The sequence below is a fragment of the Panthera onca genome, chromosome C1 (genome assembly GCF_046562875.1).
Source record: "Panthera onca isolate mPanOnc1 chromosome C1, mPanOnc1 haplotype 2, whole genome shotgun sequence".
Lineage (NCBI taxonomy): Eukaryota > Metazoa > Chordata > Mammalia > Carnivora > Felidae > Panthera > Panthera onca.
This window is the reverse complement of record NC_138346.1, coordinates 122,805,971-122,833,824: the sequence shown is the minus strand read 5'-3', so window position 1 is coordinate 122,833,824 and position 27,854 is coordinate 122,805,971. Positions and strand designations below refer to the sequence as shown.

The window sequence follows — 27,854 nt, the reverse complement described above, 5'->3', positions numbered from 1 at the left end:
TAGTGTTGTCGGGAGGATTAGATGAGATGGTCCGTGTGAAGAATTTACTATGGTTCCAAGCATACAGTAGAGTAAATTAGTTACATCCATTATCACGACCACTGGGCTCGTGTGCTGTACGAATTCTGTTTATTATTCTCTTTAGAAGTAAGCATAACCCTCTCTCTCTCAAATAAAATTTGAAAAAACTGGCTCAGGTCATGATCCCAGGGTCGTGAGATCGAGCACCCCCATCGGGCTCCGCGCTGAGTGTGGAGCCTGCTTGGGATTCTCTCTCTCTTTCCCTCTGTCCCCTCTCCTCCCTCTCTCTTTCTGTCTCAAACAAATTAAAAAAAAAAAATAAAAATAGGCATAATCAAGGCTTTCTGGCTGTTGATCACTGACACCAGCAAGAGTTTGGACTTTAATTTTCTTACACATTCACCATGTGCTAGATACAATGCTAGGACCTGGGAGAACACAATGCACGTGGCAGATGGTCTTTGCCCTCCAAGAATTTGCTCCTTCTCTCCATGAAGTTCTTAACTCCATGCAAAATGTTCAGGTCTGATTTTAATTTCTTAGTAACTCTGGTTCCCTTGGAATGACGCTCCCCCCTCCCCCAGAACATGAAGGAGGCGATAGCAAGGGAGGTGGTGGGATGGGGACAGCAATGGACGTGCTAGCAGAAGAAATTCACCCCGCTCACTTGCGTGGGTGGGCCGGAGGAACCCCTGGTCTCCAGGGAGGTGAGTGCTGGGTCTAATTGTGTCAGTGCGAAAGTCAGTGTTGCCCCAGTGGCCAAGGTCTCCCACACTGGATGGGGGTGGTCATCGTGTTTCTGCAAGGGCGTCTCCTGCTTCACCCCCTGCTCGTGCTCCCGGGGCTCACAATAACACAAGCATGAGACTGTGAAGGTGACCGCCAAAGGTGCCGGGGTCTGAGCCACTCACCAGAGGAAAGTCATCCGGGTCAATCCACACGATGCTCAGGTCAGGGTTATCCGTGTTGTCCCTGGCAACCTGTTTCAGGATTTCCAGGAACTCGTAACCATCTGAAGCAGGATTCGAGAAGGCTGAGTAACCCCAGCACAGACATGGCTTCCAACACCAAGAGCAGGGAGTGTGGTTTTTCCACGAGGGTTTCTTAGGCCTATTTGGTGCATACCCTTAATTATAGGATTATTCCATAAAATGAGTCAGATGAGAACTCCAGCCACAAAGCAGCTTCCTCAAAGGAAATGATAAAAATTTTAAATAAAAAAATTAAAAGTTCACAGGGAAGCGGCTGCTTCTTAACTCAAAGCTGGGCTCCATTGGCTAATCTGCACATGAAAACTGACCAGGCTTGAGTCAGCAAGTACAATCCTAGATCAGAGGAACCCCTGCCTGGTCCTCGGTTCCCTGTGCCCTCTTTGGAAACCAGTAATTTGCCATCCCTGAGTTCTACATACCAAGAACATGTAGCCTGGATGCTTAATTTTCTACAACCTGGAATTTCTAAAACTTTCAAATTATGCTTCTGATTTACAGCTGGTTTCATAGCTTTGAGATAGCAAATAGGGTTTCTCTTCTTCCCTCACCATTTCCTTGTATGCCTGCCTTCCCCCAACCAGGCAGCAGCATTCATTGCCCCCAGGGGAGGGATGATTCATAAGAAAAGCAGAGACAAGCCTTGTGAGCCTCAAGAACACAGTTTTTTGTTTTTTGGGGGGTTTTTTTTGTAATAAAAATAAAAAGTTAAGCCTAAACCTTTAAGGACTGGGAGCATAAAATTTATACCAGAAACAAAAAGTTTTGGAAGAATGTTTAGTAAGAAAAAGCACACCCTAACCCCACTACATCCCCACCCAACTCCAAACTAGAAACAAAGAGTGGAGACTCTGGGAAGTATCTGAGAATGAGCTCTGTGCCTGTGCGTATGTATGTGTTTGCGCATACGTGTTTTTACGTGTGTGTGCACAGATGTAAGCTGGTGTGTACATGTGTGTCCACACACAGAAACTCCACACTTCCAGGGAAAATCAGAGCATAGGGGCCTCAGGCTTTGTTTCAGAATGAAACTCAGGAAAATGGAAAGGCCCCCGAATCTCCTGGAGGACCCCTCCGTGCAGGAGCACTGGGGCAGAAAGGTCTGTCCCGAGGCCCCACCGAGTTCTCTGTGGTTCTGAGGAACATGGACGATGCCACAGTTGGGATGGACGGGACCAGAGGTGACCTGCTGGGAACAAGGGCTGGAGACCATATGCAACCACAGCCGATGCCAACCAGGTGAATAGTGCACCTGTCTGTGCCCCCGGGAAGCGGCAAGACCCCGGATCTCTAGGGATGGTGGGGTGAGGGTTGGGGTGGGGGGCATCGATGATCAGACCCAGTTCCCACTGGGTACAATTCAGGTTTGGTTCTAGACAATAAAGTTCCATGTCTGGCCTAGCTGATGTGTGGCCTGAAATGTACACCCTCTCTACAAGCAACTGGCCACCTGCCTCCTAATTCAGTCTGGTAACTGCCCTTTCATTGTAAAGGTTTCTTCTTGTGCTGAGGTCCCAGGCACTTGGTGCTCTTCTCTGTTTAACAAGCCTCGCCCCTCTCCAGGAGCTCTAGCCTTTGCTTGGTAAAGATTTTTCTCTGCCCTTCCTCATCGCCAATACATTCCAGGCAAAATGCATTGCGATCCTTAGCAATTCGTCTCTGAGTGGGTGGAGTCACCCACACTGTCACTAGCTCACGCTGCTAACTGTGAGATTCAGACTGGGCCCCCTCAGGCCTTGCTATCTGGAGAGCAGAGTTACTGCTAGTAGTCAAGAGGCCGCAGACTCTTCCAGCAGAGATATGCTCTGCCTGGGTGATTTTTCCACCTAGTTTCTGAATTACGGGTCTCCCTTGATATCCAAAAGTAGAACGTTCCTATGAACCAAAATGCTGTAAAGCGAAGAAGCAATAACATTCTATAAAATCCAAAATCCTCTTTGGATTTCTTTTCATTAGCAAAAGCAGGTGTTAACATAGGACTTTTGTAAAAGCAATGTGATGTAAAGTAAATGTTCGGTTAGCGAGGGAAACCTGGAGATCACGAGTTACCTTCTAGGACAGACCCTTGTGAGGAATAGGGCCGCAGGCTTTAGAGTTCATTGTCATTGTGGGGATTGGATGGAGTTGGGTCTGGGGATATTACTCCTGGTGCCTGTAGGAGAGGCTGAGAAGGTCGAGCACTGCGTATTATGATACATAACCCACAGATTCCCTGTTCTGTGGCACAGTTCTATTTCCTGATATCTGGACACCACGGATCTCCCTTCTCTGGGGACAGAACCGTGCCACAGAACAGGGAATCTGTGGGTTATATATCATTACACAGACCACAAGGGGGAATTCTCCAAAAACACTTCCCATGACTAGTTTTAGCAGCCAGAAGGAAGTACTCTGGAAGGTAAGAATCAAATTTAAAAGTGAATTTGGGGGCACCTGGGTGGCTCAGTCGGTTGAGCATCCGACTTAGCTCAGGTCACTATCTCGCGGTCCGTGAGTTTGAGCCCGCATCAGGCTCTGGGCTGATGGCTCAGAGCCTGGAGCCTGCTTCTGATTCTGTGTCTCCCTCTCTCTCTGCCCCTCCCCCGTTCATGCTCTGTCTCTCTCTGTCCCAAAAATAAATAAATGTTTAAAAAAAAAAAAAAGTGAATTTGAGGAGCACCTGGGTGGTTTAGTAGGTTAAGTGTCTGACTCTTGACTTTGGCTCAGGTTGTGATCTCACGGTTTGTGGGATCAAGCCCCGCCTTGGGCTCTCTGCTGATAACACGGAGTCTACTTGGGATTCTCTGTCTCCCTCTTTCTGCCCCTCCCCCACACTCACTCATGCTCTCTTGCTCTCTCTCAAAATAAATAAACTTTTTTTTTTTTTTAAAGTGAACTTGACAAATCAGAAATTCACACAGAGGATGAAATTCAATGACACAGACCCTGATTCAAGTAGAAACTAAACTCGAGATACAAAAGATGAACTCGCATAAAGGGAGGCAAGAAGCCAGTTGGACACTGTATTGCAAAGGGGCAAGGGTGTCACCAGAACTACAACTAAACAGGGGCGCCTGGGTGGCTCAGTCGGTTGAGCGTCTGACTTCGGCTCAGGTCATGATCTCACGGTCCGTGAGTTCGAGCCCCGTGTCGGGCTCTGTGCTGACAGCTCAGAGCCTGGAGCCTGCTTTGGATTCTGTGTCTCCCTCCCTCTCTCTCTCTCTCTCTCTCTCTCTGCCCCTCCCCCACTCATGCTCTGCCTCTCTCTGTCAAAAATAAATTTAAAAAAAACTTAAAAAAATATGACTAAACACACAAGATAGCACTATAGTTTTCTGATGGAAAACCCTACAGAATGTTGGAATAAATACAAAGAAATGCTATGTACAGGAACCTTTTCTATTCTACATGCTAGAGCAGGCTTGGAGATAAAAATAAAAAAACTGAACGAATAAAAATTGGGTTCTGCAAGAAAAATCAAATGGACTGGAGTTTTTACATAAACAAGAGAAGTGAAAATTTTGGCTTAATGCTTATTTTTAGGAATATAAAAGATTTTTGCATCTATAGAGTAAGGAAATCTCAGAAAACATTCACAGTAATAAATGGATAAATGAGGTTGACATTAAAGCAAGAGAAACCTCATCCAGATCCAAAGGCAGCTTTTTGACTTTCAGGATGACGAATTCCATAATGGTCATAATCCTTCTCCTCCTTGGACATTTTCAAGAACAGAACAGACGGAAGGAGCCTGGCATGATGCTTAAACACACAGACCCTTGGGGCAAACAACCTTGGTCCAAATCCAGGTTCTGCCATTTTGAGTGTGACTTAGGGCAAGTCTTGATTCCTCATCTGTAAAGATGGGATGATGATAATCATAGTACCTGTTTCATAAGGTGGTTGTAGGTTACATGAGTTCATACCTCTAAAGCACTGAGATGGTGCGTGGCACATAGTAAGCTTTAGCCGTTATTCCTAAATCATCTGGATTCTTCTGCTTGAATACAAGGAATTTGACCATTCATCTCTCCATTCAATGCATCGGTAATAAATACAATGATCTGGGTGCAAGTGGTGGGTTAGATACAGTCTTGGCCCCATGCAATAGAGAAGACAGACTCATAGGAAGTTACACGGGGAGACAGTATGTGATGGGGTGGCTCCTTCTGGCCCCTGTTAATGACTCTATGACTGAAGGCTTCAGGGTGTCTGTGCCAGTAGGTGTAGCTATGAGAATCTTGCCTCAATATGTGGGTTAGAGCAAGGTTTGTCTCCTTTGTTTTAAAGTCATTAAGCTAACTTGGATATTCCTTAAGGACAGCTTCTGTTTCTTTGTAAAACAGGTGTCCAAGCAGGTGTCTTGGGAAAGAGAAACAGCCATGATGGACCCTCCCTTTCTGACCGGGAAGGCAGGCGTAGGAAGCCATATTTCACTTTTGTTATTCGATGTAAAGCAGAAGATGAGCCCACAATTGGAATCACATGAATAAATAGGTGGGTTTGAAATGAATAAATGTTTACTTCATCAGTGATGCACTAAGCTTAGAGACCTTGTAAGAGTGTGGCCGTATATCTTTAATTGTTTTTGGAGGGGGGGGGGGACAGAGAGAATGTGTGTGCAGAGTGGGCGTGTGTGTGCGTGGGGGAGGGGCAGAGGGAGAAGGAGAGAGAGAATCTCTCAGGCAGAGCCTACGAGGGGCTCAATCTCACAACCGTGACATTATGACCTGAGCCAAAATCAAGAAGTGGATGCTTAACCGACTGAGCCGCCCGGGCACCCCCATGTATCTTTCAGAAGGAATAGTCCACGATTTTTTAAAAAGCTAGATTTAAAAAAAAAAGGAGGAAATATTATTCTGTGCTTTTGGGGGGCCAGTAGTTATTTAGACACCAAAACAACTACAGGACTAGTCTCTGCATTTAATCTTCACATCTGGTCCTGATGGGGTTAGGAAGATCTTAGTATCTCCATTTTAAAGAGGATGGAATTGAGACACAAGGAGAGTATGTGGCTTGCCCGGTGTCACCTGAGAGCAAGGGGCAGAGCCAGGACTGTAACTCAGGTTTTTGGGCTGCACGTCTAGAGCCATTTCCGCTGTCGTTTTCCCTCTGAGAGTTCGGCACTCCTACCAAAGCTGTTGCCATCTTCTTCCCTCAAAGTTGTGCCTGAGATTTGCAAGCTGTGAAAGCTTCAATAGTAGGGAAGCACGGGGCTCCAGGAAACAGCATGGGGGCAGCGTCCTCTGGAGCAGGTGGACAGGGCCGCGCCCCTCTTCCTCCCAGCCCCAGTGTGTTTGGTTGGCTAACTCAGCGGTGTCCCTGAGTGTGACTGGAGTCTCAGAGATCGACCTAAATAAAGAAGAGGGACCTGGCACTGTGAGAACTGTGACTCCCTCCCTGCCACACAGGCTTGGAACCTGACGTCCCATGACCCAGCGCTGAGGGCCAGTGTGGAGCCAGGTTTCCCACGGCAGGCGAGAGGCCTCTGGGAATCACAGCTCTGTGGGAGGGGAAACTGGTGATTATGCTCTCCTCCTCCCAGGCAGGGAGGATCTGGTGGGAATGAGGCTGACCAAGCCCTGGGGGACAGTCCCAGCCGTGACAGGAGCCAGGGCTCTGTCTGGCAGAGACCTGTGTATCTCAGAGCCAAGCCCAAGGGCTGGGGGCCTGGATTTGAGCCCCAGTTCGACCACTTCTTAGCTATGTGACCTGGTGACGTTATTTAAGTTCTCCATGCCTTTGTTTCCTCATCTGTACATCAGGGAAGATGATAAGGACCATACCTAGTACATAGGGTTGTGATACATGGACAGTTAGCACTTAGCAAGAACCCCAAATGCTAAGTTCGATAAATCAGATTTGCATTTGGAAGCTCAAATAAGCAGTCAGCATGCCCACTGCAGACAATTGGTCTCAAAAGCATTTCCTAAGAACCTCAGGCGGTCGCAATCCGGTTGGAACAGGGCTTGGAGACGTTCATTCTGGGGCCAATCCGCGTCTGCACACGGCAGCCCGTCCTCGCGTTTCCAGCTTGTTAGTGCGAATATTCCCTGGGCCCTTGGAGGATATCCATCCAGCATGCGCTCATGTAGAAACGCCAGTCTGCGAACCTTTCAGCAGGTGTTATAAAGAAGATGTCAGCCTGATGCAGACACATCTAGGGGCGGCAGAGGAGAGGCGTTCGTTTTCAAACCTGTCAAACTGTGGCTCCGGGGGCATCCTGAGAGCAGGAGCGGGAGAGGCTCTGGAGGAGGAAGATGGAGCCGCACACAGGGCCTGGGATCTGGGGCGAGAGCAGAGCGCCAGACGTGTCCTTCCAGGGCCCAGAGAGCAGGCACTGAAGTCTGGGAACCAAGCTCACAGCTGGCATTGTCAGGACCGGTTGGAGAAGAGCCCTTGAGGGACCCAGATCACTAGGATAGACGGTCGTATTCCAAATCTGGGAACATCAGTGGACAGCGGGGAGGACGGCTGACCTCCCTCCTTTACTTGGCACTCTCTTCTCACTTCCCCCTTTCTCCTGCCCTCCCTGCCCCCTCCCCATCTCTGCATTCCAGCTGCATTGCGCATGCTCAGAGCCTGTCTAGGGCCAGGTGGCCCGGCAGGTAGGGTGCTCAGTTGCCCCGGCAAGAAATCGAAGCTCCTGTGTCTGCTCTGCCTCTGGCCATGTGATCTCGAGCACACACTACGGAACTTCTCTGTGTCTTTCACATGGTGGAGGTGGAGGGGGTGGTGAAGGGCAGCAGAGAGGAAGGAGGGCGGGCCGAGTGATCACTGGAGGTCATTGAGGTGGTAACTGGGAGGGACCCCCAAGTCTGCAGCAAGGCCTTCCTGTGAAGGAAGCCTTCACAGCTCATTCCTGCTCTGCTTCCCCCAGCAGGCCACCCTGGCCTCAGCTTCCTCAGTTATAAAATGGGAACAAAACGAGGGACGCCCGCATGGGGTTCTGTCTCATAAGCAGACAAGTGATCATGACCATTTATTTCATCATAATCAGGATGGATTCGGAGGTCAAGAAAGCCTGCTGGAATTTGAATCTTGGCTTAGATACAGCAAGTGATTTGGGTCATTTAACTTCTAAAACCCGCTTTTCTCATCTGAGCTGGGTTGACAATAATCGCACATATATCGCAGCGTGGCTTTGGGGACCGGATGAGGTCATCTCCATATAGCGCGTTTCCTCAAGACTGTTAGCTCTTTAAGGAGAATCGTATGCACTTCCTGGACGTATGATCGTTCTTTGGCCAGCGGGTAAGGATTTGGTTGGGGCAATCGGCCATGTACAGCTTGTTAGCAAGAGCAAAGGTATATGAGCAACCACTGTCTGGGCAGGAATGAAATTCCTAGTCCTGCAGCCAGGCCCCTCAGCCCCGGGTTACACATCAGTGACCTTCGGATAATGACTGACTAGCCACACAGTCTGGACTTTCGCAGAAAAGCCTTTCCCTTTCCTAGGCCTGAGTGGGCCAGGCCCTCCCTTGATGAAAAAATCTGCTACGAGACCACACGCCCCCTCTTTCAGTGCATTTCTTCCCGCTTCTCAGTAACAAGCCCAAGCTTGGGCTCCTTTGGGGAAAGACACAGCTTCGGGCCCAGGGATATTTGTGCAGGGAGGAGGTGAAAGTAGTTTCAGGAGCTTGATTCATTACAGCAGCAATCTCTGTCAAACAGGTTCCTACAACTTCTTGGAGGCCTCTTTGTTCCATTGTTCCGAAGAGCCAGACAGGCTTCCCCCACCATCCTGGAAGGGAGCAGGTGGGGCAGGGTGGCTGGGGGGAGGGAGGAAGCCCCCCCACCCCCACCCTGAGTCTGGCCAGCACACTGCTGCTGATGGCAATTCCATCTCTGTTCACACAACACCAGGAATCCGACTCTGTTTGATTATACCTTGTAAACCCTGGGCAATTGGCTTCCTTTGCTATTTTCTCCTCCAGGGGCAGAGGGGTAGCCAGAAACTGTGGAGAGAAGCTGGAACCATTCGGGCATTTCTTTTTCAGTCAAAGACTAGATATCCTGGGAGAGTTTTTTCAACTCTGCAAGTCAGTGATGGGAAAACTGAGACAGAGTGGACGTTCAGAACTTTTAATAAAAAAAAAAGGGGAGGAGGAAACCCTCAGATAATTTGGAGCATACATTTGGTCTTCATACAATGGAACAGTGTTTGGCCCTAACACGGAGTGAATTATTGATGCATGCATGCTACATAATGGAGAACCTCGAACACATTAGGCCAAGCAAAAGGTGCCGGGCGTAAAAGGCCACAGATTACATAATTCCACTTCTATGACATGTCCAGAATAATCAAATCCATGGAGATAGAAAGTGGAGTAGTGGCTGCCCAGGGCTGGGGGAGGAGAAACGGGAGCCACTGCTGATGGGCGTGGGCTTTCCTTCTGAGGGCCTGAAAACATTCTGGAACTAGATAGAACACAGCTTTGTGAATATATTAAAGCTACACCAAATCACACACTTTAAAAAGGTGAATACTGTTGGGGCGCCCGGGTGGCTCAGTCGGTTAAAGCACCCAACTTCGGCTCAGGTCATGATCTCATGGCCTGTGAGTTTGAGCCCCATGTCGAGCTCTGTGCTGACAGCTTAGAGCCTGGAGCCTGCTTCAGATTCTGTGTCTCCCTCTCTCTCTCTGCCCCTCCCTGCTCCCACTCTCTCTCTCAAAAATAAATAAGCAATAAAAACTATTTTTTAAAGTGAATATTGTCATGTAGGGATTATCAAGTTTGATTAAAAATTGTATGATAACAACATTTAAGTCTCAATCTGTAAGAACTACGCAGGCTGATAATGTATTAACAGCATGGCAGTGGAGTCTTGGGGCTCAGTCTTGGTCAGTCATGTGCTGATCTGATCACCTCCTGACAGCTGTTTATTGAGTATCTACTATTCATCAAGGCACTGCACAAGGACTAGGTAAGCAGTGGTGGCCAAGACCATCTCTGGCTCCCTCATGACCTACCACTAATTCCTTGTGTCCTCGTGGGAAGTTTGCTCAGCTTCTCGGAGCTTCCTGGTCGTCTCTATGAGTATACAAGAGGCCCCAGGCAAAGGCCACAGTCCTACATTGCCTGGAGCGGCAGTTCCCAAACCCAATGCTGTGTTAACTAACTCACCTCGGAGTTCTGTGAAATTACAGGTTTCTGAAGGTCCTGTTATAATCAGCCCCAGGTGGCTTTGGTGCTTGTGCTTCTCTGTGCTGGCAGGTTTGGAATCCCTGCCCGGGCACCTTATGGCCCAAGGCCTGGCTGTTTAGCCATCCTAAATGAAATTCCCTGCCTTCTCTGGTTGCAATCTGGATTTGCCAGGTCTCCCCAAACACACTTCAGAATGTCCACTCACACTTTCCCTTTGGGGACGATTTATCTCACAGGGCATTGCCAAAGGGACCTAGCATTTTACCGCCGGCAATATTGATTATTCCTGCACTTCACTCTTCACGGATGTGAAAAAGAGTGAAGCCAAGGGGCATCTGGGTGCTCAGTCGGTTAAGCGTCTGACTCTTGATCGTAGCTCAGGTCATGATCTCACGGTTGGGTTCTGTGCAGACAGCACTGAGACTGCTTGGGATTCTCTCTCTCCCTCTCTCTGCCCCCAACCCCCACTCAAAATAAATAAATTAATTAAAAAAAAAGAGTGAAGCCAGGAAATAGTCATCCAGGTTCCCAAATAAAACCAAGTTACTCATCCATTTATAGGGTTATTTTGCACTTTAGAAATTAACTGCTAGTTTTGTCCAGTTCTCATTATTTGAGGGAATATTTTCTATGAAGTCTCCCAAGCACATACAGGATTTTACAAACCAAAGGGTACATTTGTTGTAATTCTAATGTAGGATTGTTATTTATATAGGCTAGATCACAACACTGGTAAATAAACTTTTAATGTGAACAGAAGTTCTCTCTCTCTCTCTGTCTCACACACACACACACACACACACACACACACCCTGTAAAGCTAGGATGTTTTCATATCCTCCCCAGTACTCAGTGCTCCTTCCTAGTTTGGCCAGCTAAGCAGAACAGAATGAGGTTATGATTCATCCACATCCCTTAGCCACGAGCACAACTGAAAATGAAGTCCTACGTAACAGGCGACCACCAGGGGGTGCCCAATATCTTGCAGTGGCCTTGCAGACAGGAAGTGAGGGAAGAGAAAGGAATGAGGGCCGGCAAAGGTGAGAAGGCAGATCTTGCTCAAGGTGCAAAGGGGAAGATTGGGGGTTTCCTACCTGGGTCACTCCTCTCTGCAAAGGCCACAATGTGGATCCCATTCAAATCATCTTCCTGGAGGAGAAAAGAATCAAAGGTTACGCTCCCAGGGGGAGAGATACTAAGGAGCAAGTCAGAGACAGACAGGGAGGCTGGAACGGAAATGGGCAGCAGGAAGGTGGCGGAGGGGCAGTGGACACGGGGGCCAGGGGAACAGAGGGGCGCACAGTAAGGAAGGAAATATTGACGAGCAACTGGGAGGAACACATGCTGTTTGATAAATGGGTTTGCGAGACAGGAAAACACCACTACACACATCAGCACTGACAGGGCCTCACTCCCATGGGCTGCTGGGTCCAGGAGAGCTGCAGTAAAAGGCACAAGGAGGAAAAACGTGAGTCTGGCCCGTCAGGCACTCTGAGGGCAGCAAGCACTCTGCACCTAGCTCAGTAAACGCCGTTGTCAGCCTGTGTTTCGAGAATTCACCGCCAGAACCAGCGATTAGGGGAACTTCTGAATGCTGCTGATGGACCCTGCAACTGGCCGCAAACTGACAGCAGACAGGACTCTGAGGCAAATTAGGATGTGGGTCTGTTCTGTTCACACAAGAATCATATACAAGCGTAGGGCTTCTCCGCTAACACACCTCCTGTTGAAGAACCTTTGTAGTCAGTAAGGGGCACCTTGCTAACGTTGACTTTCCAGGTTTCCTTCCTTGGGGTCCTTTCTGCTTGAGTCCCAAAGCTTGCCGAAGCAGTAAAGGCCTGTAACAGATTTCTATGAGTGTGGGGGGCTGTGGGAAGAGTGGATGTGGGAGCTAGAGAAAGGTGAGGGTGTGACACTGACAAGTGGGTGTGGCTGTGGAGACCTGGGGCCAGGCCAAGAATCGAGCAGTTATTTCACATCTGTGGGCAAGTGGCACTCCATGTTTCTACATCCTGGACAGAAAGGACCATACATACACCTGTGTCTCCTTCGCATCAACCCATCCCATCCCATCCATAGCAGGAGCTTTGGAGGACCCTCTGTGATGAGAACCGTGATTCCCCAAAAAACACGGAGAGGAAGATGTATAAGAAGGAGGCACCGGGGACAAATCTGAGTGAATACTAATGAAAGGGAGTCACTGGGCACCCTGGCTGTCACACTAGAATCATCCTATAGAAAAAATTCCAGGCATTTCAACCCTCCCATGATCCTCTGTTTTCATTTCAATTGATTTTAATGCCGGTGCAATCCTATCTAAATGCTAATTTTTTTCCCTTTGAGTTTGGAATGGACAAAACCTCCAAAAATTCTAAGAGAGATTAAATGGAAAATATTATTGTTAAAAACAAGAGAGTGGGCCTAGGCTTGGCCAGATGCCCTGGGGAATTGAATTGTACAGATATATACGTGTGTGCGCGCGTCTGTGTGCAAGTTTATTACACAAATCCGACAGCAACCAGAAGGGGAGTCTGAGGTTTGACTGTTTTACATTTGCTATTATCGCCAAAGAGAATATCCTGATCAGTTCTCATTAGGCGGTCCTGTGTCTCTTGTCTCCTGCCATCAGCTGGAAGTGAGCAGTATTAACTCTGTGGAGCAGGCTTCATTTCTGTGTGTGCTTCTGGAATGCATTTGGAAATTGGTTTTGGAATTAAGAATCTATATTTGTTTCCTAAGAGTCTGCTCATAATATGCCTGTCACTCCCCAGGCCTAAGACGGTGCCTGGATGGCGGACTGATGGGGCTCAAAGATTCAGCACACAGCCCTGTGCTTAACACTTGCAAAGAAGCGGGTGCATGCTGGGTGCCAGATATTTTCAGTAATAAACTCACAGAGCGAGAATCCACGGGCAAGCCTAGAAATCAGGGTTGCTCAGTGAGAACCCAACATGCATGAGTGAGGAAGGACCAAGATGGCCACCCACACGACTGAGACCACCCAGGGGCTTTCTCGGAACCCCACAGCCTTCGCTCCAGATCACCCATTTGGTCTTTGGATCATATTGCCTTGGAAACTATCTTTTTAATAGCACCAATATTCCCTTCTCAACCAGATGGCAAGCTCTCACAGGGAAGGGATTATGCCTTGAAATAACAATGGTTAAAACGGCCACAATAGTATCTGCCACTTGCCATTTTTTGTATCAGTACTTTGTAAGTACATTATTTCAAAATCTCAAATGAAAGTCTTATTCCTGTTTAGTGCTTAAAGAATTGAAGTGACTTACCTAAAGCCACAGAACTAGCATGGACATGGCTGGGATTCCAGTCAGTTCTGTGTGGCCCCACATGCTTGTACTTTCTCACTGAAAGAGGTCCAGAATAAGCCACTGTGGCATAAAAATTACTTTGAGCCGAAGGCATATGAATTCCTGAAATCCTTTACCTACCTAAAAACAGAGCCGCCCAAAAGAATTCAATTGTCATCAACCCGCTCCCCGAAAGTAGCTCTAATTTCTCAGATAGATAATATCACAAAACTATCAAATCTCCCATCTATTCCCCAAGGGCCCATTTCTCTTTCCAAAAAAGTCATTTGTTTTTCCATAAGTTCTCTTTTACCTCAATCTTCTAACAGGTCACCTATTCTCCCAGAACTGCCCCCTGCCTCTTCCATTTCCAATTAAGATGCTAAACCCCTTCTTGAGTCACATTTCCTTGTAAACTTCCATGCATAAATCGGTCATTAAATCTGTTTTTTGCTCATGCTAATCTGTATTTTGTCAGTTTAATTTGCAGGCCTTCAATGCTGAACATAAGAGGGTAGAGGAAAGTCTTCTTCCTTGACATCACCTAAAGCAGTAGAATGGGTTCCATGAATCTATTGTCCCCTGCAGGGTGTGTAGGTGTTTCAAACTCAGATTAGTGACTCTTAAGTTAAAGGAGGCTGATAAGGGGCCTTTATGTAAAGTGACTGAGCCCCAGATCCCCCAAAGAACTGGAGATCTAGAATTACTTTGGTGAATACTTTACTCTGAATTCTTTTTCACTTTGTATGTCCATCTGTCATAGCATCAACACGCTGGACTGGTTTATACATTTTGAGACTGTTTCATTTGCTCAACCTTGAACTCCTAAGGACATGACAGCAATGTTCATTTTTATAACCCCTGTGCTTAGCACAATGTAATAGGTTCTTATTAATGCCCATTGACTTAAAAAAAAAAAAAAATGCCCAGAATCTTAAACACTTGTTGAAAAATCTACAAAATATTAGATTCCAAGAAGAAACTAGTTACCCACCAACCAGATAAATTAATTACCACTGTTCCTGTTTTGCTCTGTTTCCTTCCAGGTTCTGTTGAAGGTTTGTTACTCTTGTTGAGTGGAGAGATGCAAAGGAAAAAACATGCACTTAAAGCTGAAGACTCCCTGGTGCAATGGGATGCTCCAGGGGCTTATCTGGAAGTTTCTGCCCCACCCCCACCCCTTTTAGAAGTACTACTTTGTTACTGCCACAGACAGAGGATTATTTTCTAAGGAACTATTGACTCCCATCCCTGTGGGCTTTTTCCCGGGACTCTGACCGCTTGCCAGCATGGCGAGCCGGTTGGAAGATAAAGTGTCAAAGAGGAAGGACACGTCAGCACTCAGTCTGGACCACCTTGCCCCACCTCGATATTCTTTAAATATTCTAAATAAACAAATAGCTATTCGATTTATACACAGCAAGTATTGCTGGCCACCAATTTCTTTAGTAATATTCAATTCTGTGTTTTTTATGGCTTGCTGCTTTAAAAACCCGCACAGCTGGGGAAAGAGAAAAGCCGCTAGTTGCTCTAGCTTGACTTAGTTTTTCTATCTTATTTAAATATTTTGCAATGTCTAGGGAAGTGGGTGGTGAAGTTAAAGACTTCCAAGTTCATTAACTGGTCACTTTCTCCAGGATCTGTAGTTTCATTTGCTGCAGCCAAGTGGCCCATGGAGGTGCTGTTCTTTGGAGCAGAGCTCTTCTAGGTGGGCAAAGGTGGACGGGGAAGGTGCATGGAGGGTGGCTCCCCAGAAATCCCTCTGACTTCTCCTTTTTAAGGATGGAAAGATGATGCTGGAAGGGTCTGTCCTGGCTTCCCGCCCTAGATGGAGACTTGGGGTTGGTTAGGTCTGGTTATGGCTTCTGGGGAAGTCATGTGGGTTTTCCATGATGGGGTGTAGGAAAGAAGTAAGCCAGTCTAGCTGCCCTTTCCTCTAGCAGGTTTAATACACAGCCCTTTCCTGATTAGAAAACAACTGAATATATAATAATGTAGAAAATACCAGCCGTCATTGTTATATCATAGCAAAAGGCTGTAACGTACCTTTTTCCTTAAGTGAAAAGGAAGCAGAGAATGACTTCCAGTGAAGCCAGACAGTGGAAGGGTCTTTCTGAACATCTGCCTCTGACATAATGAGAAGGAGCATTTGTACTGGGCGGTTTGGGGTGGCAGGGTGTTTGTGGTCAGGGGGAGGGGCAGGACACAGGCTCTTGTGCCATAGCACGTGGTGTCTTGGGTGTGATATGCTGTGTCAGTGAGAAAAGGCTTGAAGGCAGGGCATCTCTTAGGGATGAAGAAAATAAAAAGAACTAAGAATAAAGGCCATAGCACAATAGAACAGTGAGAATCACTCTCAATTTAAAATGGTACTTTGTGGGGGCCCCTGGGCGGCTCAGTGGGTTAAGCATCCAGGTTCGGCTCAGGTCATGATCTTATGGGTGTGAGTTTGAGCCCCGTGTCGGGCTCTGTGCTGACAGCCTGGAGCGTGGAGCCTGCTTCAGATTCTGTATCTCCCTCTCTCTCTGCCCCTCCCCTGCTCACGCTCTGTCTCTCTCTCAAAAATAAATAAACACTTTAAAAAAATCATAATTAAAAAATAAAATGAATAAAATAAAATGGGACTTTGTGGGGTGCCTGGGTGGCTCAGTTGGTTGAGCATCCGACTCTTGATTTCAACTCAGGTCATGATCCCAGTGTCATGAGATCAAGCCCCGAGCTGGGGTCTGTGCTGAGCATGGAGCTGCTTAAGATTTTCTCTCTCTCCCTCTGCCCCTCCCCTGCTCATGTGCACTCTCTTGCTTTTTCTCAAAGATAAGATGAGATGAGATGAGATGAGATGAGATGAGGTGAGATGAGATGAGATGAGATAAATAATAAAATGAAATAAAATAAAATAAAATAAAATAAAATAAAATAAAATAAAATAAAATAATAAAATAAAACAAAATAAAATAAAATATAAAATGGTACTTTGTGTCATGAAAGATAAACATCAAGAGCCTATTTGGGATTAAAGACAACTTAGAGAAACATAACAACAAAGTATGAATGTGAGATCCAAGATCAGATCCTGGGCCAGGAATAAAAAATATATGTATATATATATATATTTTGTGCTATACAGGGCACTAGTGAGACACTGGTCAATTTGAATAAGGTCCATAGATGAAATAGAATTTTACTAATTTCCTGATTTTGGTAAGTATATTGTGGTTATGAGAGAAATTCGTTGTTTTTAGAAAATGTCTGAAGTATTTAGAGGTAAGGGGAGTTGTATCTGCTACTTACTCTCAAATAACTCAGCGGGAAAAAAGTCTATATCTGTATCTGTCCAGAAGTGTGTGATAAAGCAAAGGAGATAAAATGCTAACATTTGGGGAATCTGGTAAACAGATCATGGAATTCTTTACATTATTTTTTGTAAGTCTGAAATTATTTTAAGTAAAAGGTAAAAATGTTTTTAAAGGAATATTATTTTTAAAGCACTGTTATACACTTTTGTTATTTTTAAGTCTTGTCACAAGACCTCCTAAAGGTTACATTTTTGAGGGGCGCCTGGGTGGGCTCAGTCGGTTAAGCGTGTGACTTCAGCTCAGGTCACGATCTCACGGTCCTCCCATGGGTTCGAGCCCCGCATCAGGCTCTGTGCTGACAGCTCAGAGCCTGGAGCCTGTTTTGGATTCTGTGTCTCCCTCTTTTCCTCTGCCCCTCCCCTGCTCATGCTCTGTCTCTCTCTCAAAAATAAATAAACATTAAAAAAAATTTTTAAGGTTAAATTTTTGAAAGGTTTAAATGTTAGGAAAATACGTTGCCAAAGCACTGGGTTGTTCTTAAATAGGCTGCTCCTCCAGACGGGACTATTTGCTCTTCTGTGTCCCATGAAATGTTTGCTCTGCCCTCAGATGTACAAATAAGTTACCAGGCAGTAAAACACAAAGTGTTAAGTTACTCCATGGTTCTGTTCATCTGTCACTTTGGGCTCTGAATTAAAGAATAAATAAATAAATAAGTGCCTCCATATTAATTCCTTTCTCCTCCCCCAACAGCCCCTGACCAAATGGTGCCTTATGGGGACATGGCTTCCTCTAGGGGACTCTACTAAAGAGAACATGAGATTTGGCTCCAAATGATCTAAACTGAAGTCCCAAGATCTAATGCTTATTAGTTTTGTATCCTTGAGTAGTTAACTTAATCCACATGACCACCAGTTGCCCCATGTAAAATGACGTTAAATATGACCTGTTCTACATTACTCTTTGGAACTGTTGAAACATCCAGCTTAAGAGGATACATGCTTTTAAGAGACTGTTAAAAACTGAGAACAAACTGAGGGTTGATCCTTCCATTATATTACCCTGGGTCTCTGGTTGCCAGTCAACAGAAGCCAGTAGTCACTGTGGGAAACCAACTCAGAGATGGAGTAATCTTACCTAGTGGGTGGTACCAAAGACTCTTCAACCGGGTCCATGGAGAACTGGGCTTTAATTTAACTTAATTTAAATGTTGTCCACGTTTCAAATACTCCACCCTCCAGACATCCATTCCAGCACAATAAAACTTGGTTTAAGTTTGGGGACTCCCCTCTTGGGGAATATACTCGTGTCTAAAAAGGCAGAAAGGGTTTGCCACTTTCTTACCCATGTTTCAAACATATCTTCTGGGCGCAGGCGACGTAAGGTGGGTCTGAAAAAAACAAAGGTGAGCTTCTTTGAGGAGGGATTTCCAAGGCAGACGCTGCAGCCTCAGCCCAGTGAAATGTACAATGAGATGCTGGTTCATCTGCGAGGGCATGAAGGGGGTGAAGAGCTCTAGAAATCTCCCCTAAGGAGACAGAGCTGTTCTACCCTGCTTGGTCACACACAGAGCTGAGCCTGAAGCTCCCAGCCTTTTCACAGACCCATGTGATCCAAGGATTACAAACAGTGGGTCAGAGGGCTCAGGCTGGGCTCATTCCCTGGGCAAGAAGCCATTTCCTTTCCCATTGACAGGGGACACTCCTGAGAACCCAGAACAGGCCCAGAATGAGGACACCTGGGAGAGAAAACAAAAGTCTTGGTTTTTCCAGCCCAGAACTGCATTGTCTTGTCATTGGGTCATCACCCAAAAGCTCTTTAGGGATGTGTAGGAAGAACAGGCAAAACTCTATTTTGCTCATGGTTTTATGTCTTTCTGAATGTTGGCAAATAGTGCTGGACACGTTGATATTTGCTCCTCCAAATGCCACCTCCCTGTGGGGACCAGGACGACCAGGTGATGCAATCATAATGCTCCAGGTTCAATGAACAACGTGGGCACGTGTTGGAGAAGGTGGGTGGTGAGGCAGTGAACCCACCACCATGTTCCATGTTTCAATATTGTCCCTCCCTCAAGAGCAGGGGTCAACAAACTAGAGCTGGCGGGCAAATCCAGCCAGTGCCTCCTGTATTTGTAAATAAGCTTTTATTGGGAAACAGCCACACCCATTCGTTTACATGCTGTCTACAGCTGCTTTCACACTACAACAGTAGAGCTGAGTATTACAACAGAAACCATCTGGCCCGCGGAGCCTGAAATATTTATTCTCTGGCCCTTTATGGGAAAAGTTGGCCGATCTGTGCTACAGCGACTCTAAGTCGTATCAAAAATTCCTCTCCCAGAAGTTCTGTGTATAAATGTTCAGCCATGGCTAAGCTACTTAACTACTCGTAGCCCAATTCCTTGATCTGTAAAGTTGGGATAATACTAATTACTCCATAATGTTGAATGTTAGATAAATAGTTTCCATAAGCACTTAGCATGGTATTTGGTATTTGGCTGTCACTAAATCTCTTCTGTTATTATTGTGGAATTTGACTTGTATCTTACTATGACTTAGGGGGGATTTGCTGATTGTGGGGAGGTGGTCTAACCCCATTTGCAGGTGTAGACCCATATTTAGAAAAGGTAGCAACATCCCTGCCCAACTGATCAGTGACCAACAAAGCCATACTACTGACGTCAGTTCTACTGGGGCAGTAACTCCAGGTTGTTGTTCTCGGGAGGCCCACAATGTTAGGACCAAGAGGTTCTTCTCCCTTCCCCAGACCCTAGACCACGACCACCACCACCACCACCACCCCGTATCCCCTGCATGCCATCTGGGGCACCTTTGGTGCTCCTTGACAAACTCCACGAGCTCCTCTTCTGTGTAAGGTTTGTCAGGTATGGCAATGGGCTCTTCCATAAATGGCTCGTAGAAGTCAACCTCATTCATCTTCAAGGATAATTTCTTTGCAACCTGTAACATTCAGAAATCCGACAATAGTTTCCTTAAATGCCAGTTTAGAGTGGCAGTGGGTTGTCCATCTGTAAGGAGTGCGTGAGTTTTCTGGCAAAGACATGACAGTGTTCTTTACAGTTTTAACTTAAATGTTGAAGTAGTAGAGGGGCGCCTAGGTGGCTCAGTCGGTTAAGCGTCCGACTTCAGCTCAGGTCATGATCTTGCAGTCCGTGAATTCGAGCCCCGGGTCAGGCTCTGTGCTGACCGCTCAGAGCCTGGAGCCTGCTTCGGATTCTGTGTCTCCCTCTCTCTCTGTCCCTCCCCCACTCATGCTCTGTCTCTATCAAAAAATGAATAAATGTTAAAAAAAATTTTTTAAATGTTGAAATGGTAGAAACTCATCGCCGATGCTTAGCTCAACTGACTCAAGAAGGACCGATAGGAAGGAAAAAACCTATCTGGCAGATGAGGTCCAGGCAGGAGCAGGGAGCAGTGGGAATAAAAAGTGTGAAGTCTAATTGCACAATCGTCATCACGCCACTGTATTTGCCAGGGCTGGGGGAAGAAGCAAATGTCAACAGAGCAAGCTCAGTGTTCTGGGATGCATGGATTTAACTGAACCAATTTTGATAGCACAGGCAATTGATGGAAACCATTTAGAGCATACAAGTACTCAGAATCAGAGGTCAACCCATTAATCCGTCCTCAATCAGCCCCTACCCCCTCCTTTCGATTTAGGCTGAAAGCACTGGCCCTAGGGTTCTCTCTCAGTGCAGGGCTTGTCCTACGGGTTCTCAGGCTCTGGGAACTGCCCGCTTTGTTGCCAGCCAGAGGGTGACCAGCCATCCTGGTTGGTCCAGAGTGGAGGGCTTTCCCAGACTTCAGACTCTTAGTGCTAACACTGGGCTAGTACCCGGCAAGCCAGGGTGAACTGCTCACCCTCTACCAAATAACAAGCTCGGGGAGCCAGCCTGTAGCCCGGGAGACATCGGTGCTCTTGATTAAAGTGGCCACACGGTCTGCTCTCAGGGCAGAATGGTTGCTGTGTTCGCCTGCAGAGCTGCTGAGCTCAAATCTCTTTTTGTGAAATGATTTGAGAGGCCTGGAATGTGCAACGCTTTGTAGAAAATCAAATGCCATTCTTTTCTAGTTCAGAGCTGTGGTCCAAGAAAGCACAGGGATGAACAGTGGTTCCCTTGAAACGAAAGAGGAATTGCCTAAGAGCTGACGCCCTGTGGTGGTAACCGATGGTACAGAGGCCCCGGGCAGCCGTGACTAATTGGGGAGGGGGAGGAACTGGGTATTACATAAGCTGTTATACAAGGAGGGCCATTCTGAGCCAACACTGGTGTCCCTATGGCTTTTGTCATCAATTGCTATTAATTCCAGGTCACTATATTCCAAAAGACATTTCTTAGGAACTACAGTCTGTCAAAAGAGATTTATGGTCATGTTGATTTTGAGGGACAGGGAAGTGTGGCGTTTTTTCTTACTGATCCCCCCCTCTTGTACGGGGCCAGGGGTGGTGTGGATGATGGGGTGGGGAGTGTAGGAGGGAACCAGCAACCACACAACCAGTGTCTGGGTTTTCAAACTGTTGTTTACAAAGCTGGGCCTGTCAGAGAATGGGCTTAAAATGACACTGGATTCTGGGTTTCTGACTTCACTTACTACATATGTTAGGAACCAGGGAACTGTGCTTATAGAAAGTGGGAATTGACAGGACGTGGGAAAACAGTAATAGTAGCAAGCACAAGGGGTGCTCACTGTGTGTCAGGCACTCGTGCAAGGTGCTTTCTGTTGAGTCCTTTATGAATCCTCACTTGGACTGCTGAGGTGAGAACCATCATTATACTTATTTTACAGATAATGAGCCAGAGGCACAATCTGTGTATGCAATTTGTCAAGATCACATATGTGGAGGGGGATAGAGCCTGAATTTAAATCCAGGCTGTGTGTGTGTGTGTGTGTGTGTGTGTGTGTGTGTGCGCGCGCGTGTGTGTCCGGTCCGTGAGCGCCAGTGTCTGGCTTTGCGATGTTAAGATCATGAACGTACAGTTGGATTGTGACGTTCTTAGGTTTCAGTCCTGGGAAACCCGAACAAAATTTTCCAGATAGTCACCATATCCCCGCCACCACCACCACAGAGTGCCCCGCTCTGTATCCCTGAGAAGCCCTTTCTTCCACTCTTGCAGTGGTATCTTGGATAGTAAGCCTGCCGTCCTTAGCTCTTAGATTCTCTTGCTCCATTTGCTCCAGAGATGTTGTGGCTTGGTTTGGGATCAGGATGCGTAGATCAATCAGTACCGGTCCCAAACCTGTGGGCCAGGTAAAACTCCCCAGGGAGCTCTCCGAAAACACACATTCCTGGGCCTGGGCACAACCATAAAAAAACACCAACTTCTAGATGTAGGGCTCAGGGATCCATGATTTTAAAAGCTCCTTGGGGGATACCAATATGGGCAGCGGTTGGAAACTACTAACTCCCAAATCTACATCAGCGGCCCTGACATCTCAGTGTCTTTATGGATCTCTTACTCATATATTTAATATCACATATTTATTGGTTTGTTTATTTACTTTCTGTCTTCCCAGCTTCACCTCACCTCCTCCCCTGCCACATTAACTCTAAATTCTACAGGGACAGGAAACTGTTTTGCTCAATGTTGTGTTCCTGGCATCTAGAAGAGCTTCTGGCACATAAAAGGCACTCAATAAATATTCTCCGAATGAGAAAATGAATAAATAAATGAAAGCCATCTCTAGTTATACGTCTTCTCTGCTTGCAGAAAGAGAACTCATCAACCCCATCCTTATGTTGCTCAGTAGATTCTTCTTCCTAGATTCCCTAATGTTTTCAGTAGCTTCAAAGTCTTTGCTGTCTCGAAACAGAGACTTGCAATCTTATTTTTGAGTCTTCTCTTGACTTTCTCTCCCTCACCTCAATAGTGGCCAAGTCCTCTTGTCATCTCGACCTCTGCCAGTTGGCTTTTCGTCTTTGAGACTATATGAGTGCCTCCTTGCCCCTGGACTCTCCTGACTTCACACCTCTACAAAGCACCTCCGCTCTAGTGTGTCCCTCTGGGCTGCCATGCTGTCTCAACAAAAGGTTCTTCCAGCTCCCTCTTCTTCACTAGCGCCCCCTGCTGGACACCATTGAGGCAGCTGCTGGGAGCAGCCAAGCCTTCTGGACTTCACCATCTTCTTGTCTTGGGCTCTGTCTCCCAACTGATGGGTGCAATTTTCAAGCCCCAAGTGACACTGAGTCCTCTAAGTGTGACTGCTTTTCTGTGTCCCATGTAGAGGAAGACAGGGTGTCTTTCTCTTTTTAAATGTTATAAAATCCAACAAGGCTATGTGAACGGGGACACTTATGACTCAGTGTCTTACAGAGTTTTGAGTGAAGAGGTTTCTGAGTTTTTAATTATAGCCTGACCTCACCTTCTTCATGGGCCACAGACACGAAGCCATATGGTTAGGCTGGGAGGCACGTCTGAAAACAAACACTACCCTGAACACAGTGTTGGGCCACCCTTCTCAGAACTGAGGCTTTGTTGCTTGGCCAAGCCCGTCTGCCTGGTTCTGTTCCCTCAGATGATTTCTTACCCAGGAGCCACGTCAGTCACTGCTGGCCTATCATAAATGAACATCAATGATGTATTCAGTTTAGGCTTCCCTGTACGTCCCCTTCTCTCTAAAATTATCTTCCAACCTCCATTTTCCTGGGCTTAGATGGCTGCCTTTTATGCTCAGCAGGACTAACATTTGCTGAATGTTTACCATGTGCCAGACGCCAGCGAAGTGCTTCACGTGTATTGTTTCTTTCTCTGATGTACAGTAAGTAGTATATGGCAGTGACTTTGAAGTCAGGCTGAGCTGAGGTTATATCAGGCTTGACTACTTACTCACTATGTGACCATGAGCAAATCACTTAATCTCTCGGTGCCTTGGTTTCATTCTGTGTTGACTGAGAATACTAATCCTCCTTTATAGGAACGTTGAGATAATCGAAAACAGCTATGTAAAGCTCTCAGTACAAAGCCTGGCATGTAAAAAGTACTTAATAAACGATAGTTACTCTTCTTCTTGGCATTCTTGCCCAAGATCTCTTTGGACTCTAATCCAACCAGTTACGGTACATTTTCTTCAAGTTTAGGTTACAAGACTCAGATTATAGACTCTCTTCTGGATCCTTTTTAATCCAGAATTTTTATCCATAGAGGTGGTTCAATACACACATATACAAAGATTGAATACGATCTATTTTTGTCATACTCCTTCCCTGCTTCAGCACCTACAGGCTTCCTTACAGGCTTCCTCTTGTTCTTCACAGAATACTTGAACTTCTCATAGTATAAAGGTCCATCAGAACCCCTTCCCCCACTACCTTATTCCTCAGTAGGCCACTCTCTGCCTAACTTTTACTTGAATGTGATCAGGATTTAGTCTGTCCTAGATTTATTTGTTCTAGTAAATATGGTGATTTAGGGTTTTTAGTTGGTGTGTGTGTGTGTGTGTGTGTGTGAGAGAGAGAGAGAGAGAGAAAGAGAGAGAGAGAGATTGAGAGAGACAGAGAATCATATATGTGGAGGTGTGGAGGTGAGTGTGAATGTGTGTATTGAGTATAGCTAGGTAAGTGTGGTGTGGATTTGAGTGTAAGTGTGTGTGAGGAGGTATGTGTTATATTTGTGTGTTGTGTGAGCGTGTGTGTTGTATGTGTCTTGTGTGTTGTGTGCTTATGTGTGTGGTGTTATGTATGTGTGTTGGGTTTGTTGTATGTGTTATATGTGTGGTGGGTGTTTTATATGTGTGTTATGTATGAGTTTTTGTGTTATGTGTGTCTGCTATGTGAGTGTGGGTGTGTGGGCATGCACTCTGAATCTCAAGGGCAGGTACAGGGTACTCTGCTTAAGTGTGTGGTACCAACGAAAGGGCAGGGGTTTGGGGCATAGGCGGGGATCGCAGCACTACCATTAATTCACTGGAGACCTTGGTTATTACTGAATCTTTCTAATTCTGTTTTGTCATCTGGGACGTGGGACTTCTTACCTTTCAAAGTTGTTGAAATGATTAGAGATCATACAAATGCAATATTGCAAGTTGTACTCAACATATGGAAAGCCCTTGATAAATAGTAGCCATTGGAGTCAGAACTCCAACCACAGTAGACCCCAAATAAACTACCCATTGATTCAAAGTCCCTCACATAGGCCGTTCTTCGGCTGATGAAAGCACTTGCCACATCCAGAAAAGAAATAACTGGATTATAGACAAGTACATCAAGGACTTCTCTTGGAGATGTAGGCAACTTACTGAAGCGCGCGAGGCTCCAAATGACCAGTGGTCCTCCCCATTCCATCCCATCCTAACTCAACAGAGTGGGGAGCATGCAACCCTGGGAAGGGGGAGAATCGCTCTAAAAACAAGGAAGCAGTGACCGGTGTCCTGGCACACTCTGCTGATGCATCTCCCACTCTTAGTGATCGAGGTGGCAAAGAGTGGTCCATCATTTTTCATGGACTGTTTTCAGAAATACTCTTCGATCCTCTGGATTTATCATCTTTGTACCCCTCTCCCATTCAAAAGTGATGTCCTGCCATACATCTAGCACTTCTGGAGAAAGTATTAATGGATAGAGGATGGTTAATGTTTCCAAAAGAAGAAAACAGTACTGTAAAGTTCAAATTTTAATCCTACGTGCCTACAAAAGTATTTAAATCGGGGTTTCACAGGTACTTACCCCTTTGTCGAACGTAGCAAAAAATTTGATGTAAGGTTGGAAGTGTTCAGCTGCCTCTTCAAAAGCCTTGTAATCTAAGAGGGAAAAAGATCAAAGAAAGAGACATTTTCAAGATGCACACTGCAGACATTTCTCTCTTTAAATAATGTCGAGAAAGTGGGGGGCCAATTAATCCTGACTGGATAATTATTCAGAAGATATTATTTAGATAGATAATGATTTAGTACTATTTAAACCCACAATTTCCCCCCAAGGTGTTTGAATTGACTGGTATTCACTTGAGCTAAAGAAGAACCTTTACCACATTTTTATGTGTTTTTGGGAATTGGTAAATGGGAAGGAGAAAATGGAGGAAACTCAGAGAGGGAGGAAAATAGAATATTAGACTCTAAACCCAAGGGAAAAGTTCTTCCACTCAAACTCACCACTAGTTGTAAGTGTGCCCTCTAGAGAGAGTGCAGCTTACTATAAATGAGTGCTAAGAAGAAAATCCACCTTAGTATGTAAAGCAACCTCAATTAAAGATGACATCATGAAGGTACTTTCAACTTCTTAGCAGGAATACCCCTTTTGGTAAATCCTCATTTTTCTTTCCCTCATTAATGTTTTATTTTTGAGAAAGAAAGAGAGAGAGAGAGCACGAACAGGGGAAGGGCAGTGAGAGAGGGAGACACAGAATCCAAAGCAGGCTCCAGGCTCCAAGCTGTCAGCATAGAGCCTGACGCGGGGCTCAAACCCACAGACTGTGAGATCATGACCTGAGCCGAAGTCAGACGCTTAACCGACTGAGGCACCCAGGCACCTCTCTTTCCCTCTTTTTAAGGTTTTGTTTTTATTCTGACCCCTTGGGAGGATGATTTAAAATTAATCAAGCCTATGCTTGACTCTGGTCCCAAATGTGAGTCCAAACTGGTCAAGAGAGGCATGAGACACATGAGGATGGCCATACTGTGCCTTACTACATCGGGATAGCTACCTGGCAAATACACTGGTCTTTCAGCCTTAGAGGTGAAGGTGATGGTGATGGTAATGATGGTGGTGGTGGCTCTGCATAATGTCTATAATCCTGAAAAGTGGTCATCCTATGATTCATTCTTAAGATTAGCTTTCTCCCATTTTGTGGAATCCCCTGTCTCTTAATCATTACAAGCATAGGCTTTGGCTAGGATTCTAGGAGCATGCAGACTTTTCTAATAGTCAATCAAAAACATTTCAAGAATAATACTGGCTCAGGGAACACCAAGATATAAGACAAAGCCACTGATCTCAAAGGCTCACAACCCAGAGAGGGTATGGATCCTTAGAGAACCACAGTGCAATGTGGTTGCTAGAATAGAGGTAAACACAATAAACACAGATGGGGGGGGGGGGGTTGAAAAATTTACAAGAATGCCTGTACAGACTGATACACATTCACACAAACCCACCCCCATAAAAGTAACTGGGTAGCCAGAAAATATATCCTATAGACTGATAGTTGGGGTAGAGAAGGGGGTGGAGGGAAAGAAGATGGGTGGGAGGTCTGGAGAATGCATAGAGAGAAGGTGGGAGAGAATGGAAGTGTTTAAGCTATACCGAAGTCATTTATGTGTATCTAAAGCTGCAGTGGGCTCCATCAGAATCCTCCTTCCCTGACCCCCTTGTCCCTGCTGAATCTCTCCCCACTTCCCTAACTTCTACCCTGATGGAAAGAATGGCCTAAACCTGTGTCCAGAGAATTCCCTTCTTCCCCTAGGGAACCAGTCTATATCCCTTTTAAGATGAAGAACGTTAGATAGAGCAAGGCAAGTCCCCAGGGTGGTGCTTCAAACTGTGGCTGAACCTTTAACCTTGTCCAAACAGCAGCTGTCTTGCAGGGAACCTGGTCTAACCGCCTGCTCGGTCTCACCTCATGTGGTCCCAGGTATTTCCTGCCCTCACGTCCTGTTCTGATGCTGACCAGCTCCATCCTGGCTCCTTCAGTCTGACCCTCCAGTTTCCCCTTCTGGAATAGGCTCCTCAACATTCAGCCTTCAACCTCCAGCTTACTGCAGACTTACCTTAGCATTTCCTCACCTTTCTTCCCATCTCTCAGGGGTTTCTGTTCTGAGTATTGTACCACCCTCCCCCGCCCCCGCAAGCTCCAGATTTCCCCCAGTTTGGAATTCTTAACATCAGCTGAATTCCCCCCAGAGAGTTCCTGTCATGCTCTTTCAACACTAGCATCCATAGCTACATGTTAAAGCCAGATGTGAACCTTCGTGTCCAACTTCCTTGGTAGATGTAGCCCCCCAGTTCTTCCAGGTCCTTTCTAATTTGGTCCCAAATCACTTAGGACCCTCTTCTCCCAAGACCATTCCAGTCTAACTATGCGTGAAACCCCTCCAATTCTCCATTGTCCCTCCATCGTTCTTGCTCTATAGGATGGCTTGGGATCACTTGTAG

The 27,854-nt window shown here is 46.1% G+C and overlaps 1 protein-coding gene across 1 annotated transcript in view; it reads right to left on the bottom strand.

The window, feature by feature from the left end:
- The window catches only part of CASQ2 (calsequestrin 2), a 63,488-nt gene that overhangs the window by 4,925 nt on the left and 30,709 nt on the right, over positions 1-27,854 (bottom strand). The window contains exons 5-9 of the mRNA XM_060624245.3: positions 25,431-25,504; positions 19,578-19,708; positions 18,090-18,135; positions 11,233-11,287; positions 933-1,033 (exon numbers count right to left, since the gene is read on the bottom strand). Coding sequence (XP_060480228.2) covers positions 933-1,033; positions 11,233-11,287; positions 18,090-18,135; positions 19,578-19,708; positions 25,431-25,504 — 407 coding nt within the window. The remainder of the gene's footprint in view (positions 1-932; positions 1,034-11,232; positions 11,288-18,089; positions 18,136-19,577; positions 19,709-25,430; positions 25,505-27,854) is intronic.